This window comes from Aplysia californica, unplaced genomic scaffold (assembly GCF_000002075.1).
Source record: "Aplysia californica isolate F4 #8 unplaced genomic scaffold, AplCal3.0 scaffold00352, whole genome shotgun sequence".
Taxonomy (NCBI): domain Eukaryota; kingdom Metazoa; phylum Mollusca; class Gastropoda; order Aplysiida; family Aplysiidae; genus Aplysia; species Aplysia californica.
This window is the reverse complement of record NW_004797622.1, coordinates 705531-727607: the sequence shown is the minus strand read 5'-3', so window position 1 is coordinate 727607 and position 22077 is coordinate 705531. Positions and strand designations below refer to the sequence as shown.

At 38.9% G+C, this 22077-nt stretch overlaps 1 protein-coding gene across 1 annotated transcript in view; it reads left to right on the top strand.

The window, feature by feature from the left end:
* The window catches only part of LOC101862429 (F-actin-uncapping protein LRRC16A), a gene marked incomplete in the record, with an annotated part of 68161 nt that extends 46310 nt beyond the window's left edge, over nucleotides 1–21851 (top strand). Inside the window, 9 exon segments of the mRNA XM_035970980.1 lie at nucleotides 163–325; nucleotides 1262–1351; nucleotides 1687–1891; nucleotides 2763–3003; nucleotides 3519–3703; nucleotides 4444–4879; nucleotides 6459–6551; nucleotides 9319–9762; nucleotides 15979–21851. Coding sequence (XP_035826873.1) covers nucleotides 163–325; nucleotides 1262–1351; nucleotides 1687–1891; nucleotides 2763–3003; nucleotides 3519–3703; nucleotides 4444–4879; nucleotides 6459–6551; nucleotides 9319–9762; nucleotides 15979–16124 — 2003 coding nt within the window.
* Between the last annotated feature and the right edge of the window lie 226 nt (nucleotides 21852–22077).

The following is a 22077-nucleotide window of genomic DNA, read 5'->3' as shown; positions in this document are numbered from 1 at the left end:
GTTATGGAGGCCTTGTGTGTATGTGTTTTAGCATATTTACTGTTCCGATATATGTGTTTGTAACCTTTTGGCACTTCAGACGCTGAAGAAAGCGCACAGTCAATTTCTTGAAATGGATCAATGAAGTATGTCTTATTGAAATATCTCACATCTCTCTAACAGGCTCGACAAGTTTGGACGAAGGCCCCGACAACAACAAGAACCATGCTGCCACTGCTGCTGCTCCAGCCCCCGCCCCCACCGTCACACTGCCCAGCAAGGGGAAAGAGGAGACAACTGCCTCAACCTCACAGAAATCAGAGCCAGCCAAGCCGGAGGAGACCAGGTGAGTGGACGAATGTTATGAAGAGAAGGGAATGGGGAAATAAAAGTTTTATTTTTTTAGTTTTAGTAGATGTTTAACAGCGCTCGCAACTGCATAAGGTCATATGAGCGCCATTAGTAGATGTTTAACAGCGCTCGCAACTGCATAAGGTCATATGAGCGCCGAAGTTTGTTTTTTGGGGGGGTTTTTTTGTAAATGTTTTAAGCGCTCGCAACTGCATAAGTTGTTGAGTTCAGAGAATGGAGCTATAAGGCTGGATAATTTTTTTACTGTACTGGTAAAGTCCCATGATTACTTTTTGATTGCCTTCAGTGTCTGTTTGCTTGTAGAAGGAGAGATATTGTTGTTATGATGGTTTGGTTATGAGAAGTGTTTGCACCTGTATAACTTTCAGTCGTGTGACATAATGGAAACTTAACAGTAAGCTTTGGAAGCAAGAATTTGGAGTTCATGGATACTGAGCATTTTAACTTGACTTCTGATTCTTCTGTGCACACTGCAAATATTTATGTGGTCTGTTTTGCAACTGGAATGTAGTGTTCCTTGTCTTTCAAGTAAGGGTGTATGTTTTCAAAGGAATGGTCAATTTTTTAAGGACATAGCATGAACTCTCCTTTCAATGGAACAAAACTTCCACTTTTAAAATCTTAGACAGGATCAAGAAGAACTGATGGTGGACTGTGAGAACAGCTCAGTATCTGAGAGTTGAGAACATCCTGCTTAGGATGTGAAATTCAGCCATTTTCTCAGCTGTCAAGGATGTTTTCAAGAATGACAGAAAAATTGATTGTTCACAGGAGTTATGTGGCCTCAGCTTCAGATCAACTAAATACTTCGCTTCCATACTTGTGCAGGTGTAAAGGAGTTTAATGATAAAATTTTTAAAGACAGTTAACTTTTTTTTTGGTATCACAAATTATGTTCTCTTTTCTTCAGTGTCAAGTCAGAAGGAAAGAAGTGGTCACCAATGAGTCTGATAAAAGGCAAAAACAAGGAAGAAAAATCTGAGAAAGAATCGAAAAAGAGGTAAAAAGATGTCTTTGTCATGTACGAGGTTCTGTCTGTGAGATTGATAAATAGTTTGAACTCTGTTAGTATTTTAGTTTGATGGACTTTATCTAATTTTGTTTTGTCTTGAATTGAGAGTGTGAGAGAGAGAGAGAGAGAGGGAGGGAGGGAGAGAGAGAGAGAGAGAGAGAGAGAGAGAGAGAGAGGGAGAGAGAGACGATATTGCAACAGGTGAGATCTTTTGTTTAGAGGACCCTGTTGGAAAGTGGGTTTTTTTCACACATAATCCTTTATGTCCCTGGTTAACCTTTGACACTTCCATCCCTCCCCCCCCCCGTCTCTCTCCCCCACAGCCAGTCATTTTCGTCCAGTTTTTCCAGCATCTTCAAGAAAAAGGATGACAAGAAACGTACAGGCTCTGAGAGCTCAGCTCCCAAGGCGGAACCAGTGCCCGAGCAGCCCGCTGAACCGCTAGCTCCGATCAAAGATATCCAGGAGGAGAGATCCATGTCCTTGAAGGAGGGGAGGAAGCTCAGCTGTGACCAGCCTCCTCCTGAGGTGGGCACTCGTTTTATTGTGTTTGTTTCTTCTTCGATGTTTGGTTGTTTAGTAAGAGTTGTAAAGCGTTTGCAACCAAAGGTTTCAACTCTTGTATGGTAGGTAAAACTTTGACTAAAGGATGTCATTTATGTAGTTTTTTTTGGGTTTTTTTGTTAAGGGCTTAACTCTTTAAACCTCATCGCATGCTGGTAGCGTCCGGCGGTAATAACCCTATTCCCCGTCGGACGCTGCCGGGAGCGTCCGATAACAGTGAGAACTGTTTCGTTTCATTTAGTGCTAGTTTTTGCTTGTTTTTCGGCACCATTCCTGAACCAAGTTTATTGGTAATGAGTAAGCCTTTGTTTCTGCCATTTAGAAGTTAGAGGCAAAGTTTTGGGGTTATAATGAGACATTGTGCGCCAGGTTTAGGTGACCGTAGAGAAAAACTCTGGGAAACGGTGGAAATAACTCAGGGTTTAAAGAGTTAAGTGTGGCTGACAAGTCTTATGTGAGAGGCACACACTTGAGAACACTGAGGGTGTGTGGAGGTGGTTGTTGTTGGGGTAGATAGTGCGGATTTTCACTGCTCCTGTCCTTTGGTGTAGTAAGCAACATACTGAACACACTAGGTCTTTATGATCACAGAAGTTTTCAGTTCCCTACAACTCTTGTTGGCTGAAAAGACATTTTTGACATTTTTCAAGGAAAGGAAAAAAATAATTTCTACCCCTGACACTCCCTGAAAGGGTATGGTCATGCAGAAAAAAGACTGCGCCTGGTCTTTAAAATGATCAATTTGTGCGTAGAGAGGCTATGAAATCAAACAAAATTATTTTGAATGTCCATAATATACACAAACTTATCTACCCCGTCATGTCTGATCCCACAGGCTGTGAGAGAAGTGGAGCAAGCTGCCCCGCTGGTCGCGCCTCCGAGGAACACCTCCAAGGCAGCAGCCTCAGCTGTAGTAGCAGACGCAGAGGAAAAACCAGCAGACAGACCGCTGAAAGTCCCACGGGAGAAGCCCAATCCTGATAGGCCTGCCTTGTTGCCGCCCAGTCGCGTCGTGGAGCCGAAGGCACCCACTTTGGCCACCGAAGAAGATACCAGTCTAGATGGGGAGAATAAAGGTGAGTGAAAGAACTTCATAGCAGCACCTTACTGAACACACAGTAGGTCTATGCAGGCAGAGGTCTACATTTACTCATTGGATTTGAGGCAGGAAAGAGTTTCCTGGAAAGAAAACCATTCTGTTCCATGCCTTTCTTTTCATCTCATGCACTTACACCAGCTGCAAAGCAATTTTTCCCTGTCTCTGTATGCGACCTGCAAGAGAATGTACCTTACAATTTTAATTTGTTGTTATCTGTGTTATCTGTCTGACCATTTTTTTTTACCATTAACATCACATTTGTTTAACTCAACCCCAACAGGGAAATTTTGAAGCTGGAAACTATTATTTCCAAATACAGTAAAACTGGTCCTGGGCTTTCACTTAACAACCTCTGGGTTCGGACTGTAATAAATTTCAAGCACACTGGTCAGCTGTTTTGATCACTTTCAAGTGGTCAAATTAGACTGGGTTCGTTATAACATGATGAATTTTGATTAGTTCTGAAAGTGATCCCATGTTTTCTTTTCTCAGTCGCGGAGAATCGCAAGTCTGGTGGGGTTGAGGAGGAGTCGGAGAAACCTGACACGGTCCCCAAGCTTCCTGCGGGACTGGCAAAGGTCGGGGGCCTCGGTGCCTTAGGAGGACGCAACTTGTTGCAGGAGATGAAACAGAGACAGGAGAAGCGCTTCTCCAAGGTGGAGACCTCTCCTCAAGAGGTGACTGCTTTGACTTTTTTCACAAGATTGTTTTGATATGAGCACCAGATGAGTGCATATTCTGACCTCTGTGGTGCAGTGGTTAGGTGCTTCAATGTTACATACAGAAAGCTTGAATTTGACTCCTGTGTGGGGAGAATTTTTATTGAGTGTCTTTGTCTTTCTGCTGGGACGTTGTTTCACTCTCCGCCGTGGTTGGCCCTCACAGCCTGCCTCCTAATTTATCTAAAGTGTGTTGATGGAGGCGTAAAACATCTACATTTTAAAAATTAAATGTGTATGAATACATATTGTTGTCTCTGTCAAAAATGGAGTAAAAGAGAATAATGAACCATGATGTGACCTGTTCATTCAAACTGTTCTAGTTGTTTCATTTCTTTAGTATATTGAAAAAGTGACAATGAGAAAATAGGAAGGAACTAGATAGAAAGTTATCCTGTCTGTTTGTAGCTTGTGTGGTATATTGTTTTGGCTCTCTCAGTGGGGAAAAAGAGGATTTTATATTTTTCTACTGGTTTGTACACACAGCCCAAGTGCTGGTATTCACGGTTGAAGCAGTTAACCTCCTAAATGACCAAACTGTTGTACAACTTTGTCTTTATGAATGAGAGATTCTAAGTCTAAGTATCAGACTTTGGGCTATAAGGATATTCCAATCATAAAGGGATCTTTGATGCCCTGAAAATTGGGCACCTTACGTTTTACGGATATCCACACCTCTTTTTTTGCTTTTCTTTTAGGAATCCAAAGAACCAGTTCCGGATTCCCCCAAGTCCCCAGAAACAAACAACAACATCAGCGGCAGCACCCAAAAAAGCGAGCCCGGTGAAAAGAGCAGGTCGGCCGTTCCGTCAAAGCCTCTGCCGCTGAAACCGGAGGTGGTGAAGAAGGAACCGGCGGCAGACCAACAAACCCCTCCAGAACCCGTTGCCGCCACTCCCAGCCCACCCCCGAAACCAGCCTCATCGCCCACACTGTCCGCCACCAAAGTGCCCTCTGTCGCCGCCCCGGCCCCCGCTCCTCGCGTCCTCCTCCCTCCCAAACGTCCGCTGTCCACGGTGGAGACCAAACCCCGGCAGTCCATGGAGATCCCGCGCAGCATGACCACCTCCACCCCGGAAGTGCTGCTCGACGACTCCGCACCCAGCTCTTCCAAAGATACCGCAGCAGCTCCTGGTGGGTTCTGGAGACATGTCCTGGGGGTTTTTTTTTGGTGTAAACGATGGATGCGTTCAGATATGATGGATGATGATGAATGTATGAATAAGTAAATGATAGATGAGGTCAGGTATGATTGTATAAATAAGTAAATGATAGATGAGGTCAGGTATGATTGTATAAATTAGTAAATGATAGATGAGGTCAGGTATGATTGTATGAATTAATAAATGATAGATGAGGTCAGGTATGATTGTATGAATTAGTAGATGATAGATGAGGTCAGGTATGATTGTATGAATTAGTAGATGATAGATGAGGTCAGGTATGATAGATGATGATTTTATCAATATATAGATAATACATAAGCCCAGGTATGACAGATGATGAATGTATTAGTTAGTAAATGATAGATGAGACCAGGTATGATAGATGATGATTGTATTAATAAATAGATATAAATAAGCCCAGGTATGATAGAGGATGATTGTATTATTTAGTAAATGATAAATGCGATCTTAGTTTTAGTAAGAGTTTTAGGGCACTTGCAACACAATAAGGTTATATAAGTGTCAAAGATTAGAGGTGTCAAAAGAGAGTAACAAACACAAAAAAGAAGGAAGTGAGATAAAAACAATAGTTCTTTAATAGGAAAGAAGGAGCAAACCATACCAGAGCACCCGCCAACCACACATAGATGAGATCAGGTATGATAGATGATGATTGAATTCACTAGTAAATGAAGGGTTAGTTCATGTAGGATAGATGATGATTGAATTCACTAGTAAATGAAGGGTTAGTTCATGTAGGATAGATGAGGATTGTGTTGGTTGTGAATGTTTCACACCCCATTGACACAATGAAGATCATTTGGCGGGGGCGTTATGATAGATGAGGATTGTGTTGATGTGAATATTTTACAACCGCATCAACACAAGTTAGATCGTTCAGGAGGTAGACTGTTTTGACTGCGCCTGTCAGGGCCAACTGGAGCTGAGTGGTACACCGTATTGTAGCAGACGGATACTCTAGGAACCAAGTTTCTCATGTGGGACTCAAACTCTTGTCTTTTGCTTGCCACGGGGGAAAAGCCTGACCATTACACTACAGGCACGGGTCATGATTTACGACATAGGAAATGGAGAGAACTTAGATCCTATGGAATGTAATAAAACAAGATATTTGACATGAAATAAAGAGAGATTTTTGTTTTAGTACGAGTTTTACGGCATGTGCAACTCAATAATGTCCAAAAAGTGCTCAAGATTAGAGGTGTTACAAGAGAGTTACAAGCATGAAAAAGAAGGAGGAGAGATAAGGATGCAACTCAATAATGTCCAAAAAGTGCTCAAGGTTAGAGGTGTTATAAGAGAGTAACAAACATAAAAAAGAAGGAGGAGAGATAAGGACGATTGGTGTTTGATAGGAAAGGAGGCACAAAGCACACCAGAGCATCCGCCAAGCACTCACAACTAGAGGTCTAAGTTTAGAAATAGGGAGATCTCAAATGAGAAGAGATATAGCTGCAGATATATGAGTGTGGCCTGTAGGTATTGGAGTAATTTTTACCTTGTCTTTTGCGTTCTCTCACCCTCAGTTCCAGCAGCGAGGCCACGCCCTCCTCCTCCGATCAAACCTCGACCTCCCGTGCTTCCCAGACCCCGTAAACAGGATGTAGAGGACACGACAGGTGAGACCCTGGCCTTATACATGTTACGGTTAATGCTGTACACAGTTGATGTCTTTTGTAGTTCTTTCATAATGTTTTGTCAAACTGGGTTTTTTTTCAGGAAGGGAGAGTATTCGTGAATCATTTCTTTCTACATGCCATCTCTCACACTGTATTAATAAGGATGGCCTTTTTTGTATAGATAAGAGATGGTGTTGAAAGTTTGTTAATACCGAGTAATTTGTTAAATAATATCAAATGAACCTCTATGTAAGGGTCGTACTTTTATTTCCCCTTTATCTTCTATCTCTTTCTTGGTTAACACTTACTTCTTGAAATCATCATGCTAGTATTCTTGTTATCCTTACTTCTTACAATGAATATATCTTGACATTAGCATAATATTGTTTCTTCAAGTTATGCTTTCATGTATATCAAGAAACCCTGTTGGATCTTGCTCATGCTTCGACATGTGATGATGCTCTGTCTGTAATATTCATTGCCCACCGAAGTGTCTGCATACTATATGCATGTTGCGAACAGCACAGCTACTTCTTCACATCTTGTATCATACAACAGTGACACCATTTTTTCTTTACCTGTAAAGAAATTACTGCTAGGTTAGTCAAATTTAGAAATAAGAACTGGACTTTTCTAGAAATCAACTGTTTTGTAGTCATGTAAAGAGCTCTGTTGCTGAAACAGATTGATCTCTCCTCCCACCCTGTTTGGTGCAGCAAATGCGTTTAACTGACGAGTTGTATTTTGAGGTGCTTTCAAGGCATGAAAAGCCATCATCCTGGTTGAACTTTCATTAATGGCCTTTTGCCTTTTTGCGTACTTCGTCTTTTCAAGAGGCTGTATCCAATGATGAGTGCGCAATTAATATTTTTAGTCAGTGTTCCAAGCGTAATAGAAACGCACTGTATTCCCTTTAGCTCAGGTGGTCGGTGAGCTGGAGAAAGTGGCAAGTTTTACAGTGTCATGTTGAAAATAGAGTATTTGTTAAAATGCAGAGAACATAAGTGAACAAAATTAGGGCTCTGGAAATGTGGTAGAGTTTTCTAACCCAAGTGACAGAGTTTATTGTTATTGATTCAGTGTAATTGCTGTTGCTGATCTAGTCGGATAGAAAGGTTTAAAGAGAGTTCCCAAAGCTCAATGTCTGTTTCTTTATTAAAAAAAAAAGAACAGAAATGTTTTTCTTTGGAGTGAGTGGAGTAGAATTTGTTCAAGATGGCCACCCATTGTAAAGGAGAAAAGTGGTTGTATTAGACAGGTGGGCGTCTTGGACAGTATCATTATTATATTAAAACACGCAAAGGGAGAGTGGGAAGTGGTCATTAGTACAGGTGATTATCTTGGACACGTGACCATTAGAGGAGGTTTGAGCATACTTTCTTGCCTCTTTGTTCTCTGAAAAGGATAAGCTTAACAGAAGGAAAGAGGTAGCAACGCGATCGTCTGGTTGAGATGTCTGTGATGATTACTTCGTGTTTTGGTATGCCTAACACGATGCCGTGTCTTGCTCTCGATTTAACATGACTTGGCTCCTGTTCTCTCTTGTTCTCACTGGTTGTGTTTTCCTTACAGCGTCTGACTCACATGCGTAGTGAGAGCTAAATAAGTTGTGGAGTGTGAGTATAATGACACCAAAAACTTTTTGTTCAGTGGAAGCGCCTTGAGTTGTCAGTGTTACACGTCGCCAGAGCCCCCGTGCCCGTGGCGCCGTTGCATGCTGTAGTGATCGGTGTAGCTGGTTGCCATGTTTGTCCACTCACAGTGCATTCAGTGTTGTCATTTTTAAAATTGGAAATCATCCCTTCCCCTAGCGTTGATGTTTTTTGTTGTGATTTTATCATCTTTCTACAGCCGTTTTGGTGCTTCTGTTATTTTTATGGATTCTTATTCATTTGTTTGATTTCACTTTCACCAAGTTCTGCAGTTTTGAATGTTGTTCATTGTATTTTTAGTTTTATTGATTTTTTAATGAATTTTTTTGTTGCTTTTCTTAAGCAATAATTCGTTTTTTGTTGACACAGAATATTGTGCTCTCTTATTTATTTTGAAAAAAGGATTCAGGAGACATATGAAAAGGATCTCGCTGCTAATTCATCTCTCTTTCTGGATTGGCGACAATCCTTCCTAGTTGTACTGAATGTTAGTAATGTTTCTTCAGTTTTTTTTTATACCTCTAAGCCTAAATAAGTCAAAAACTGAGTATTTCAATGACAATAGCTGGTTTGTGTATGATCCTTTTTGTCTCCATTTCTTCTTTGCCCAAAAAAAAACAAAACAAAAAGAAAGAAATAGAAATTGATAGAGTGATAGGTGCTTGAAGACGGTAGAGGGCAATTTTTAAGAGTAAAGATTTTCTGGGGAATTGTTATGATTGTTGTGATTGAATGTTTAAAGCAGCAACAATATTGAGAACGCAAACTTGTTGCTTGTGTTCAAAAGACCTTTCTTTCATGGAATTTTTCTCTTTACTGTTCTTTTTTATATGCTGTGATGTAGAGGCGAGCAGAGTTCTGATTTTTCTTTCGGTCGGTTAGTAGGCTACAAATAAAGAGTTTGTCTTGTTATATTGTGAAGAAATACATATATTTTTTTAATATTGTAGTTTGCCCAAAAGTAGAATTTTTTTTTCTTTCTGCACCGAATGTTGCATGGTTCAGTATTTGAATGTTGTCTTTTCTCAACCCGCCAGCACCAGCAGTTTTTTTACCTTTTTTTTCTTCACCTTTTTTGTTCTTGGCATTAATGTAATGGATGCATGCTCACACAGCACCCAAGCCTTCTGCACCGGGGTCAGAGGTTACCTCCCCAACCTCTCCAAAGCCAGACTCTGCACTACCGGAGCTGAAGAAAGAAGCACCAGAGGTGAAGAAAGAAGCACCAGAGGTGAAGAAAGAAGCACCAGAGGTGAAGAAAGAAGACAACGTCACTCCGACTCCTCCTCCCGTGTCACAACCCAGCGATACTCCGCCTGAGGTAACAGGAAACACGGCAGCCTCAGATTCATCGCCGTCAGATGCCCCGGATGACAGCGGTATAGTCTATGACTCGGCGACCTTGAGGCTTTCGGTCAAGGATAAAATCAAACGTCTGAGACAAAGCCAGGTCTTGCCCCCGACTGCTGGCTCGGATAGTTCAGCCGCCGTGCAGCTGGCGAAACAAAAGGCCATGTCGTTACCCAAAGATGCCAAATTGCCTGACACCATTCCAGAAGGTAGGTAGTTCAGGGGTTGGGGTGGAAATTGGAGGGGGGGGTGGGGGGTGTTAAAGTTTCGTCATAATCCATATGTGCAGCCTTTGATTTGTTGATACCAAAATCCACTGTAAGCTAAATGCTGAGATAGAACAATGTTTTGACTATTGTCACTTTTCCTGTGTTGGATTTCTATACATTAATATAGGATTAACTTTAGGGATATGTGTGTTGATATGGGGAGTCAAAACTAATATCTAAAGAGAGAATTTTTGGAGGAACAAAAGACAAGTATAGAAAAGTGTTCTTGTGGTATACAGAAACAGCTAAACCAGTTTTTTATGGACTATCAAATTCTTAACTCTTTAACTTTAAATAGGAAGCATAAGAGCAGAGCATAAAGTAAAGAGTAAATAGCAAAAAAGTTAAAAAATGAAACAGATTTGAAACTGAAAAATGACTGAAATGTGATAAATTAGGGAGTAAATATATGTAGTTCACTCAACACCAAAAATTTTTATTTACCCCTCATAACAATATATCCCATTTTTTTAAATAGTAACTCCTCCCTGAAATTCTTCATAACTGTTTTATCTTTGTTTGATTTTCACACCACTGACCCTTTCAAGTAATAATGCTTGAGTCCATTAAGGTTTAATCTTATTTTGTAAGTAAAAGTTTAAACTGATTTGTTTAGCCTAGATGGATCACCTGAATAATTAATTGTATACTCTCTTTCTTACCTGGGGTAAAGAAATAGCATCAGGAGGTAGTTTGAGCGATGGGGAATAGCATATTTAGTATTTTAGATAAATCTCATTCTGCTTGCCCTTATTTCTTCCCAGGGTAGAGAAAATGTGTAGTGGTGATAGGTCAAGCGTTTTTTTTTCGTTCTGTTTTTTTTTTTTTGGTGCAATAGGTTCCTTTCTCTTTAGTTGTCTTTATGAGGGGAAGTGGAATCTGTCATGATAGTTCAGCTTGAGCCCCTTGCTCACATTTTGTTCTTGGTTCTTGTCTTGTGGTATTGGAAACATGTGATGATTTAGTCATCATAGTTATAGTGTGTGGCCTGTGTCGGGCAGCTGACTTACTAAAACTTTCCTTTTCCGGTTTTGACGGATATTTTTTGTCATAGCAAAGCGTTTTAAAATGCTGACCTCAATTAACAATTGAGACGTGTCATACTCAGTGAAATATATAGTTTTTAACACATGTTCATATTAAGTATAAATACAGCTTCCTTTTTTTTTATCTGCCTTATTAGTTTTTCAATTTTTAATTTTTTTTTGCGAGTTCTCGTTGTGTATTCTGTAGCAAGTTCTGTTAGGTGGTTGCAGTTTCTGATAGATATTTAGTCAACTTCCTTTGTCATGTGGAATGCAGTGGATTGCATGTTTGAATATAGATACATTTCACAGTGTTATGTACACAGACACTTTGCAATTTGCATAATGTTGACACGACAGCAGCACCATTGTGGTTTGTTTATTTCTCATCTTTTTCATGGCACTGTTTCTTTGGGTTTTTGCATCCGTATATATGTATATATATATTAACCTATGAATTTTCATATTTTGAGAATTCATTTATTTTGAGGACATTGTCATAGATATTGGAACAAAGAAGACAGGAAGACTTGAACATAACAAAGTAGCCCTAAAATTTCCTGGAAAAATGCAGGGGAGAATAACCCTTTAATGTGTATAAGCTTATATTATATATTTGTTGTTGTTGTTGCTGTTACTGTTGTTGTTGTTGTTGTTGTTGCTGTTACTGTTGTTGTTGTTGTTGTTGTTGACTGCTGATGGGTTCGTGCCCTATCATTCAATGCCAGGATGTTGTAGCCTGAAGTCTTCCTGTTGGTAAAGGCTTGTTTTAGTCCAGTTGATAATATATAGATCCTGCATTTGTACCTCGCTGTCTCTTTGCTAGGCAAGGACTAATCCTAACGAAGATATGCCTTTTGTGGGTAAGTTGCTGTCTCTGTCTCACTCTCACTGCTCCTTTAACACAAATGTACACAAAATACCTCCGTAGTGAAATAAAGCAGCTTTTTTTGCGAACATATTCCCTTCTCCTCCTTTTGCCTTCAAGGAAGGAGTTCCATTCTTCCTTTGTGGGAAATGAGAAGTGTGTAGCAGGGAGAACTTTGGTACACTGCTCGCACACTAAGCACTGAACACCTCGCCTCAAGATCCCATCTGTGCCCTTCCCTTCCTCAGCACTTTATAGCAAACGCTAGTTCCAAAAACCGTAATGCGAACCTCGAGCTGGGCCCATAAATTGGAAAAGACGTAATGAAGCATGGAACTCCAATTCACCCCCCTCCCCCTCCCCCTCCCATGCTATTTTCTCCCCATTCTAACTCTGTCCAGATGTAAAGTTTTGATTCCAGGTATATGACTTCCTTGTACCCCTGCTGGTTCCCTACACCACCACTCGCTCCTCATCCCAGCCTCTCTCAATGTACATGAGATGATACTATGTGTTGTACGTGCTCACTGGTGTATTCGCCTGTTGGGTGTGGACTCTATGTATTTTTGTAGAAGTCAAAATTGTCGACTTGCATGCGTTGTTGTCTTTAAACAAAGAAAAGTCCTTTTGAAATTAAAGAGAGATTACAGAAATATGTTTTCTAATACAACTGAAGGTTCCCGTGACTTGTTGTCGCAGTCTGTTTTGGGAAACATGGCGTGGCAACCTCTTTGAGTACTATAAGAACATACTAGAGTCTCTAGTATGTTTACTTCCTTGCTGTTGGCAGTTGGGTATACTGAGAAAATAAGTTAAAGTACCTTTTGTAAGGAAACTCCGTTCTAGTCTACAGTGTTGGAGACTGAACCCATGATCTTATGATTGTGAATCTAAAACCAAAATGCAGAGGTACCGAATTCCGGGACGAATTTGAAAATCCAGGTGCCTGAAATTGTCAGGATTTTTTTTTTTTCGTAGCCTGATGGCTTCTCTCTTATTGTTTAAGTCCAGGATTCTCAGAGAATGCTCGATTCTCAGTGCATTTTGATGGTGAATAATTTCATAGCTTGATTATGGACCGTGTGCTGGCTGTAGCAGTCAGCAGACCTTCATTCCCTTTGTACAAATGTTCCTCTGATGTATGTTCCCTTGCCAATGTTTGTAGTCCAAAACTGACTCAGGTTTGAATTTCCTCTGTCAATCCTGTTCCTATCTGCTTGCAATGTCTTCTTTTTATTTGCTGTCAGTCTTACTTTCGTCATGTAATTAAATAGTTGTTCATTGTATTATGTATTGGTTGATTCAAAGTGAGGTATGCTGCAGTAGGCAAGAGGCAGAATTGGTTTAATACCAGTGAAAGTGATCATATATGTTCTTTATTGGCCCAAGAATTTTTTGTTGTGGAGATTGGAGGAATCTGCCCCATCTTGTATTATAGCTGTTTTCATGTGTTCATACACACACATACACACACATACACACACACCTGCACACACACATACATACTTGCACACACTCGCACATAATTGCATATACACACTTGCACACACACAGATACACACACATACGCACACACTACATACACACACACACACACTCACACTCACACACACATTCACACATACACACATGCACACAAACACTCATACACACGCACATGCACACAAACACATAAAGGTAAATGTAAGATCTTTTTCTGAACCTCAAGAAGTCGCATTATTATGTCTTTCGATCGGTTGAGATTTGCCCACCTATTTCCCTATCCTTTTCAAGTCCATTTAGAAGTGCATGAGCCGCAGCTTTCCCTGTCCAAGTTTTTGTGTGTCTTAGTGAAGCTATCTTGCTAATTGTGAGATCGTGGAAGTGGCGTGTGGGCTTGATGTGAGAATAACACTAACACTGCCATTGAGGGGATTTTCTAATGTTGCTTCAGCTTCTTCCCATACATTCTCTGTTCTTTTTCATGTCGTCATGTATTATTTTGACTGTCTTCATTCTCTGACCTGCGTGAGCGTCCTTCCAGCTCATACTCTTTGTCTTTGAGCGAAGGCGTAGTTCTGCCAATGTATTTCCGCATGCATTGTATTTTTGTAAAGGAAGTGAGTGTGGTAATGTGTGCTCCTAATGTTGCTTGTTGTTGTGTAGAAAGCACCGCTGAAAGGGCATTTAGAACATAGATAAGCCTTTGAACACACAACAAACATGCAGCTTTTCCTGTGAACGTCTTTGTGAAGAAGAACTTTTGTAGACATTTGTACTCTGGATGTTCTGAAAACGTATCTTTAGAGTGTATGCTGTACCAAACTTTTTCTGTACTTTTCTCATGACTACCTCTTTGTGGTATCATCCTGTGTAGTCTCATTTATTCTGTCGTCATGTATTTTGTCTTGATAATGTGTTTCAAAAACGTGCTTGTTCTGGTGAAGTTTGTGAATGTCTTGCTACAACAGCACCAACCCCCCGGGCCGATGCCACTGATTGAAGTGTCTTTAGGCCATTCCCAAAGCGGACACATTTCTCGTTCTAATGCGCAGTAGAATTGTAAATGGGCTGATCCAACAATGTCATGCTCATAACTGTGCCTGAACTACAACAGGGAACTGCAGCTTTTCCTTTCCTAATCCTTACTATTGTCATTTTCCTCTACTTCTTTTGTATGTTTGTCACACTCTTGTGACCCGCTATTTCCGGGGTGCCTTGATTGTCGAAGCAGACTTTGTACTGTTGAAGCTAGAGAGGTGAGCAGAGTAAGTCATTCCCTGAAAGGATTTCTCTGTTGATATCCACCCCTTGGCGCTCATATGACCTTATGCAGTTGCGAGGGCTGTAAAACCTCTACTAAAACAAAAAACAGTTTCAGTTCATTCTCTATTGCAGATTTCACATCTTCCTGTAACAATTCCAGTTCATTCCTTTGTGCAGCTTTCTCTGCAACCTTACTGTGTCTGTCATGTGTTACAGAGTTTATGTTGGTACAACCAGTTCGACTGCTTCATGTATGACTCCGCCATTCACAATTTCACAGTCTTACCCTGAGCTGTCGGTTTCTGAAGAAACCGTGTCAATTTCAGTGGGAAATATGGGGTTGTGTGAGAAATATGGGGATGTTTCCAAAGATGAATGTGTCAATAGCTATGTGTTATTGTTCTGCTGCTATCTCCTGTTTATATGCTATTTCTATGATGTATCATTGTTTGAGTAGGTGTAGCGGTTGGATTGTGGTGTCATTTTCTGTGTGCTGAATCACTATTTTACTTTGTTTCGCATCCTGAGTAGTCATGTATCTGAAGGTGATGTGACTACTGTTTACATATTTATTAAGAATTTTGCATAGTGGTGGACTTACAATTGGGTATTGTTGTGGCATTTTGTAGTTCGAACTATGAAGCCATGTATTTGTAGTAAGTCCATTTGAGTCGCTTGTTTCCTCGAGTAAGCATGGAAAAAAATCTAACTAAAATATTTACATTTGTGTCATTAATTTACTTGTCGCTGCCCCCCCCTTTTAAAGATACAAAATTGTTTGGGAAAAGATTTGGTGATATGTGAGTAAGGATCCTTGCATGCTGGCCATGGATGAAGTAACCTAATGTTTGAGGTGGGATGAAGTAATCTGTGAGAGCTGACCTTGCTGAACCAGGTGTACTCACCCAGGGTACCTGCAGTGCGCAAACGTTTGGGGAAATGATTTTTGATTAGTTTAGTTTGTAATTTTTTAAAGAACAAGTATCCACAGATATTATAGTCTGGAAGTGTAAGCTTATTCCAGTTTTTTTCCCAATGAAGAGTATATTTTTATGCATCAAATAGGAAATCATTTAATTCACCAATAGTATTGGAAGAAACCATGATTTTATAAATGTATAGGAAGTTTATCTTACTTTCGAACTGTTCAAACTATTTGTTCTGTGAAATAATTTCATTGAAGGTGGAATGATGTGATGTATACGCCATAATTTTTTTAATCGATTCTCTGAGCTCACAAACAGTTCTCTACAGCAGACTGTGGTTTGTCAAAACTGAGAATAAAAGGTAAAGAAAGCTAAGATGCAAAAAGATATAGAATATATCAAATATGATAAACCTTGTAATTATAATAATTATTGGTCGTGTACTCTTAAAAAATATAACTGTTCTTCGCCTGAATGTACTTTTGAACAATCAATATTTCGTTTCTGATAATGAATGTATGATGTATTTGTATTATGTATTCATCATCTCGGCTATTTACTCACTCACAATTGTAATTTATTTTCCTTTTAGATTCAAACTCATCTGAAAATGATTCCAGTCCAGTGACGAAGGAAAGATCATCTCCAATCAGCGAAGAAGACGACTCCATAGACTCAGGGGAGCCGCAGCAACAGGCTCCAGCGATAGTTGCTCCAGAGGATGAGATTATGGTGTAGGTTTGTGGTCGTCGCTCGGCCCGTCGGGGCCCTGGTGCTCCTCCTCGTTGGATGGATGGAGGGAGGGACACAGTTGTTTGGCTGTTGTTCTTCGCCTCCAATTGTCATGCGTGATGGGAACCAAGCGTTTTTTTTTTTTATGTTAACTTTACATTGATTAGAAGTGGGGTGTACTCTGATTCGACACCGTCCTGGTTTTTCGCAAAATTATATTGTAGTCAGAGAAAACTTGCATAATTTGTCTCTAGATTTGACATCACTTTGATGCGGCACGACTTGAGAGACCCTAATCGATCTTGTTATTTTTTGGGGTTGAACATGACAATCAACGGAAGATAAGAAACATTTTTATTAAAAGTTTGGAATGAGGTATTATCATTTCTTTGATGATCATAGCAACATCTCTTATGTAACTCCAGCTTTTGAATTGTTAATTTGTTTAAAGGAGTGTTAAATAAGTTCAACCGTACACTTTTGAATCTTGACTGTATTGTGTCGCAAGTGCCGTAAACTCTTACTAAAACTAAAAACTAACCACTCTTCATTGGTTCATATTATAATCAACAAAATTGCTTGTGGGATCATGTCTTGTAGAGGTCCAAGTTTATTGAGTGTTTTTTCTTTTGATAAGTCTTAGCCTCACTTTTTGACCCGACCCGATCCATCCCTGACTAGTTGAATAAGTGTACTCCCCACTTCTTGTTTTTTTCAGTGATTCAAGAAGATTTTGATAAATGGTTGCTGTTTATTGATTGGGTGAAGCATTTTAAGCCCAGAATGTGCAATTGCAGGTTGTTAAATATCTTTGATTGATATTATTCCAATTACTTGTATTACTTCTGTGCACTGATGTATAACTGTTTGTAGTATTCTCTGTCTGTTGATTGCTTTCGTGATTCAAAAGAAGAAGGAGGGATTGTGATGATGTGGTGAAGGATGACTGCGGTTGGAAGAATACGGGAAAATATTGTAGTAGAGATAGACTTCAGGCAGGTCTTTCTGGACGTTAACTATTGCAGTCCTTTTTCACGGTAATCTAAATGTAAAAATGAATATGTATAAACCGTAACTTTTGCTGGCTGGAAAGGGTTTTTTGGGATGACTGTTGCTCATATGTGTCGAACTTTGGATTCAAATAGAATTATTAGGGAAACTATTCTAGGGGGGAAGCAATAACAAAAGTTAGAAGGAGGGTTATATTGAGAGTCTTGTAGTTCTGATATCTATTCAAATTAAACCAGATATTCCCCCCACTGTTTTCACCTTCTTTCACTTCTCTGCTCAGATTCACATGCACATTAAAATATAATCTTTGCTTTTTGTTTGTTTTATAGGCTGCTTTTGATTTGAAGGGTTTGGAATATTTGGCTTCCACCACAACCTGGCAATGGTGGTGATGTGGTGTGAGGTGGGGGGTTTTTTGTTTTGTTTTTGGGATTATTTTTTTTTTTCTGCTTTGTAGTTGTCATAAGGATTAGTTGATCAGCTTAAGAACCTTTTATAAATTGGATATTTTTCTCTGCTTAGTGGTGGTAGACAGGACTCGAGTCCTTTCTTTTTTAAAGTGGCACGAATAGAGAATTATGAGCAGTATAGATGTTTCAAAAAGTCATGATAAACACGTGAGAATTGAATTTTCCCATGAAATTTTTGCAGTATTAGTACCTATATGCTCGTAAGAAATCTTTTGACAACAACCTCCCCCAATCTGTTCGGATGTCCATTGTAAAACTATCAGTATAGTTGTTCGTTTATATGCTCTTCCCTACTACTTGGCGTTTGTAGTTACCAGATGCACTTTCTGAGAAAACAGTGAGTAATTCGCAAGTAGCGTAAATGCTAATCCTAAATGTTTTATTTGCGTGTAACATTGTATCATGGTTTAGATTCATTCCTATTTGTATCTTGTAAAATCCAGCAGCTAATTATGTGCCATTTACAAATTGCATTTGTGGATGCTTGCGACTCATGATCTTTGTAGTGTATGGGAACAAAAATGGTGCAATCATGACAATTGTTTTCTTCTAGTATGAAAAATATGTGACCAATTTCGTAATACACTTCTTCTCACTTTCCTTAGGAAACACTGACTGCAGTTTTGCTTGATACAATGTGAGTTTTAAAAATCAATTCAAAAGAAGTTTATTTTGTTATGTGGCACATGTTAAAGAAAATTCTTTTTTTTTTTTTAAGAAACACATAAAGTTTGTGTTTTTCTTTGTAGTGGAACCAGAACTTTTATCCCCTATTTTAATGACAAGACTTCTTGCTTATCTGGAAATTCATATGCAATTGAAGATTATACTTTTAGTCTTGAGCAGACAATCAGCACCGATGAAGACACAGCTAAGTAACCATTTTACTAACTTAGTTACTTCAATATAGAGGGGCACCAAAGTACAATAACTCTTTACTGACCAACCCTCGTGGCGTTCAAGTTGGAACCCTCGGAACGTCGCTTATGCTATTACAATCCAACCTAGTTTTGTTGACGTTGTTTGTATCTGTCCATTTGAAATACTTTCTATTTTCATATGTGTATTCTTGGAGGGCACCACTGGTACGACCTTCTTTTATTTAACTATCCGTCTAAGTAATATTCTGTCTGTCTTGTCTTGCCCTTTCCCCTATTTCCTGTGAAAGAGAATTGTTGTCGTCATGTTGATGTATTTTTCTTGAACTCCGGAGGTGTGTTGTCAAGCGAGAGTAATCAAAGAAATAAGGATCAGCTTAAGAGGAACACTACACATTGAGTCTTGTATTGTCATGTGCCTTCTGTTACTGAGCATTTTGTTTTTCTTGAAGATCTGATTCTTTTTGATTTGATTCAGAATTTTTATACTGATTTACTCATAAACATGGTGTCTTGATTTATAAAGACGGATCAATCAACTGTAAATTATGACAGTATGTATTGATGTTGAAGAATAATAATGTACAATAAGCGAATCGTGTGAAAGTGTCGGGAAATGATTGGATGTGAGTGAATTTGATTACGGAAATATCCATGTCCCTGTTCTTAGTTGATGTTTAATAAGAGGGAACGAATAAGATTAGACAATTAAGAACATGGGGTATATGTAGTATGGAATGTTTAAGGCAGAATCTTACAAAGATGCTATGTGGAGGCTGCTATGTTTTCATTTCAATGTTTTCCTCATAATAAAGTTAATGTGCTTATGTTTATAATCCAGCGTCCCCCTCCAGTGCTCACTTGATTTCGCTGAAACTCCTTCATCAGCTGATTCGTTCCAAAAATGCGGTATCGCTTTCTGGAAGGCTCTTGTGTTTCAGTGCTTGGACCCATACTACTCTCTCTCTTTCTTTCTAAAGTGGCGGGTGTGCAGGGGAAAATAAGATGGAAGTTTTTTTTCCTAAGAATACAATAGAGGTGAGATTGTAACTTGCAACCTTTTGACTGAAATTCTGAACATTACTCGTTCATATGGACACCCTCAACAGAGTTCATTCCATTCTGTGAGATGAAATCTTTTTCGGAATCTTGTTTTCACACCTGGCGTTTCCTTTTGTTTGTATTCTGTTGTTGTTAAAACCCGTTAATTTGAGCTGTGAGGATTACTTTTGCAATGTTCATTGTTAGATGTTTTGTTGAGGAACACACTTTTGGAATAATGACTGCAAGTACAGACTACTGCAGCTCCTGTTTTTTAGTATTGATAAATACCTCATGATTTCCAAATAAGAAATATTTATGTCTTCTTTACTTTTCAAGTGCATAATGTAGAGTATATCCCTTCTGCTTCTAATTTGTTGGAAAAAAAAATAATCAAGTTGACATTTGGCGTCTTTCATCATTTTCCGTCAAAGCATTGGCTTTCTGGCATATGTACTGTACTTCTCATCATCTTTATTATTATTATTTGTGTTATTATTGCTACTGTTGTTGTTATCTAGATTATTTATCAATTGCTAAATAAGTTGAGTTTTACTTCCTTTTCGACAAAATAAGGCCATTTCAGAGTCTGGGCAACAGCCTTATTACTTAAAATAAACTTGTTCAGGGAAACAGTGGGATTCAGACTCAAGGCCTTCCCATTTTAAGATTGGCACATTACTACTTTGCGACGGACATCCTTTGTATTTATTATTCTGTTAATTTTTGCTATTTTCTTTTCTTTTTCTCTCAGGGAATGCCATTGTAATATCTTATGATAATTTTCCCAGTGTATTCTGATGGAAATATATCTCTCTGAATCTGTAGAATCTAATATATTGAAATAAAATTTGAGAATGTCAGATTTGATCAAATATGAACAATAACAAAAACAACCTAAGTAATTTGTTGTGAAAAAAGTGCTCCCGCTTGTATGTAATAATCTTGCTGGAGGCATCATTTGTTTCCTTTTTCTTTTTTGACATATGGTTAGTCTGAATGAATCGTGGATACCTTTAAGATTTGTATAGTTATTCTTTAATGATGTAAAAGATTTTTTATTTTTATTTTTTTGGAGTTGTGCTGGGCTCTTTGTTTTCATGGGTGGAGAGGATACTGAGTCGAGAGACATTTCCTTCGGGGCAGGAAACGTAGGAGCGGCAGTTGTCAATACTTGCAGAGATTGAAATTAGAAAGTGGAATTTTGATTGTTCACATAGGATGTGTTATTTTAACACCTGTCCCTCAGCTGTTTGCTCGGACAAGGGTAAGTAAATGGCAACACACTGCTCTTTTTCATTTTTAGATACTCTTACTTTCAATATGGCGTCGATTGATCATATACTTTGTTGGAGTGGGACAATTGTCATTATGTCGCGGGTAATTCAGCAGATATTGGGCATGATCATGCCCTTTGACTATATGCCCAGTTGTTGAACAATTAGACAGCTAGGATGACTGTTATAGAGGGTTGTTATTGGTTTTACTTATGATTTTGTGATCTTTCATTGCGCTCAGTGACGTGAACCACCTGAACAAATTGTTCAGTCTCTGACATTTTATCGAATTATACATAATTACGTAATTTATTTTTTCTGTGCATAATTCATCAAAGTACCTGTGCATAGTTGCCCTCTTGGGTCAAAACTTCAGAAATATTCCAGAGGCCTTTTGGTATGAGAAAATTGATTTTTTAAATTCTCCTTTGATTTCTTACATCAAAATCATGCTTTGGATATATTGATTGAGCTTGAATCATTAATATAGTATTTAACAAGTCTTGGGTTCTCCTCTGTAATGTCATGCAATTATTTTGACTGTGATTCAGTTTCCTGGACAGGAGTTTGCAGCACGAAATATTCCAGATTTGAGCTTCAGTCTGTGGTATGCTGCACACTTGGTGACGAGAAAAAGGAAAATGAGTGAGGAAAGACAGGCAGACTTTATTTTAAAACAGAGTGTAATAAGATAAACATTTTATGCAGTTGTGCTAAATGTTTTTTTCATCACCCAGTTGTATTTAGAGCTGGAAAGATTTGTAGTACAAGCATAAAGGCATATTATGTAAGCTGACTGGAAAGCTCTATTCAAGTGAATGTATATACGTATGTCATGTATTTTGAGAAGTTTGTGTGGTACGCAAGTGTTACTGGGAAATGTCACTGCAAGTCTTGAGAGGTTGTGTTCTTGTTACTTTATTTATCCTGTTTTGTTGCAATTTATTTTGTTGTTTACTGATCGATCTGTTTATTTCGTCTCATATGCATTTATGTACTATGCAGTGTCAACTTTTTACTGTTGTCAATGTCTGAAATAAATTTTCGATAAAAAAACCCAAAACCTTTGTGATTTAATTATGCGAGGAAATGTTGTGGCTTCATGCCAGATATGGATGCAAATTATGAAATTCTCTCCTGACTGAACTGAATGAATATTTCCTGAGGTTCTTCGGTTTCAGCAGAAAAATGACTTATGAAAATGGAAGTGATTTGAACCTCAGTAATGATTCTTAGCACAGCTGTAATGGAAAAATTTGATGCAATTTTATTTGTAGAAACA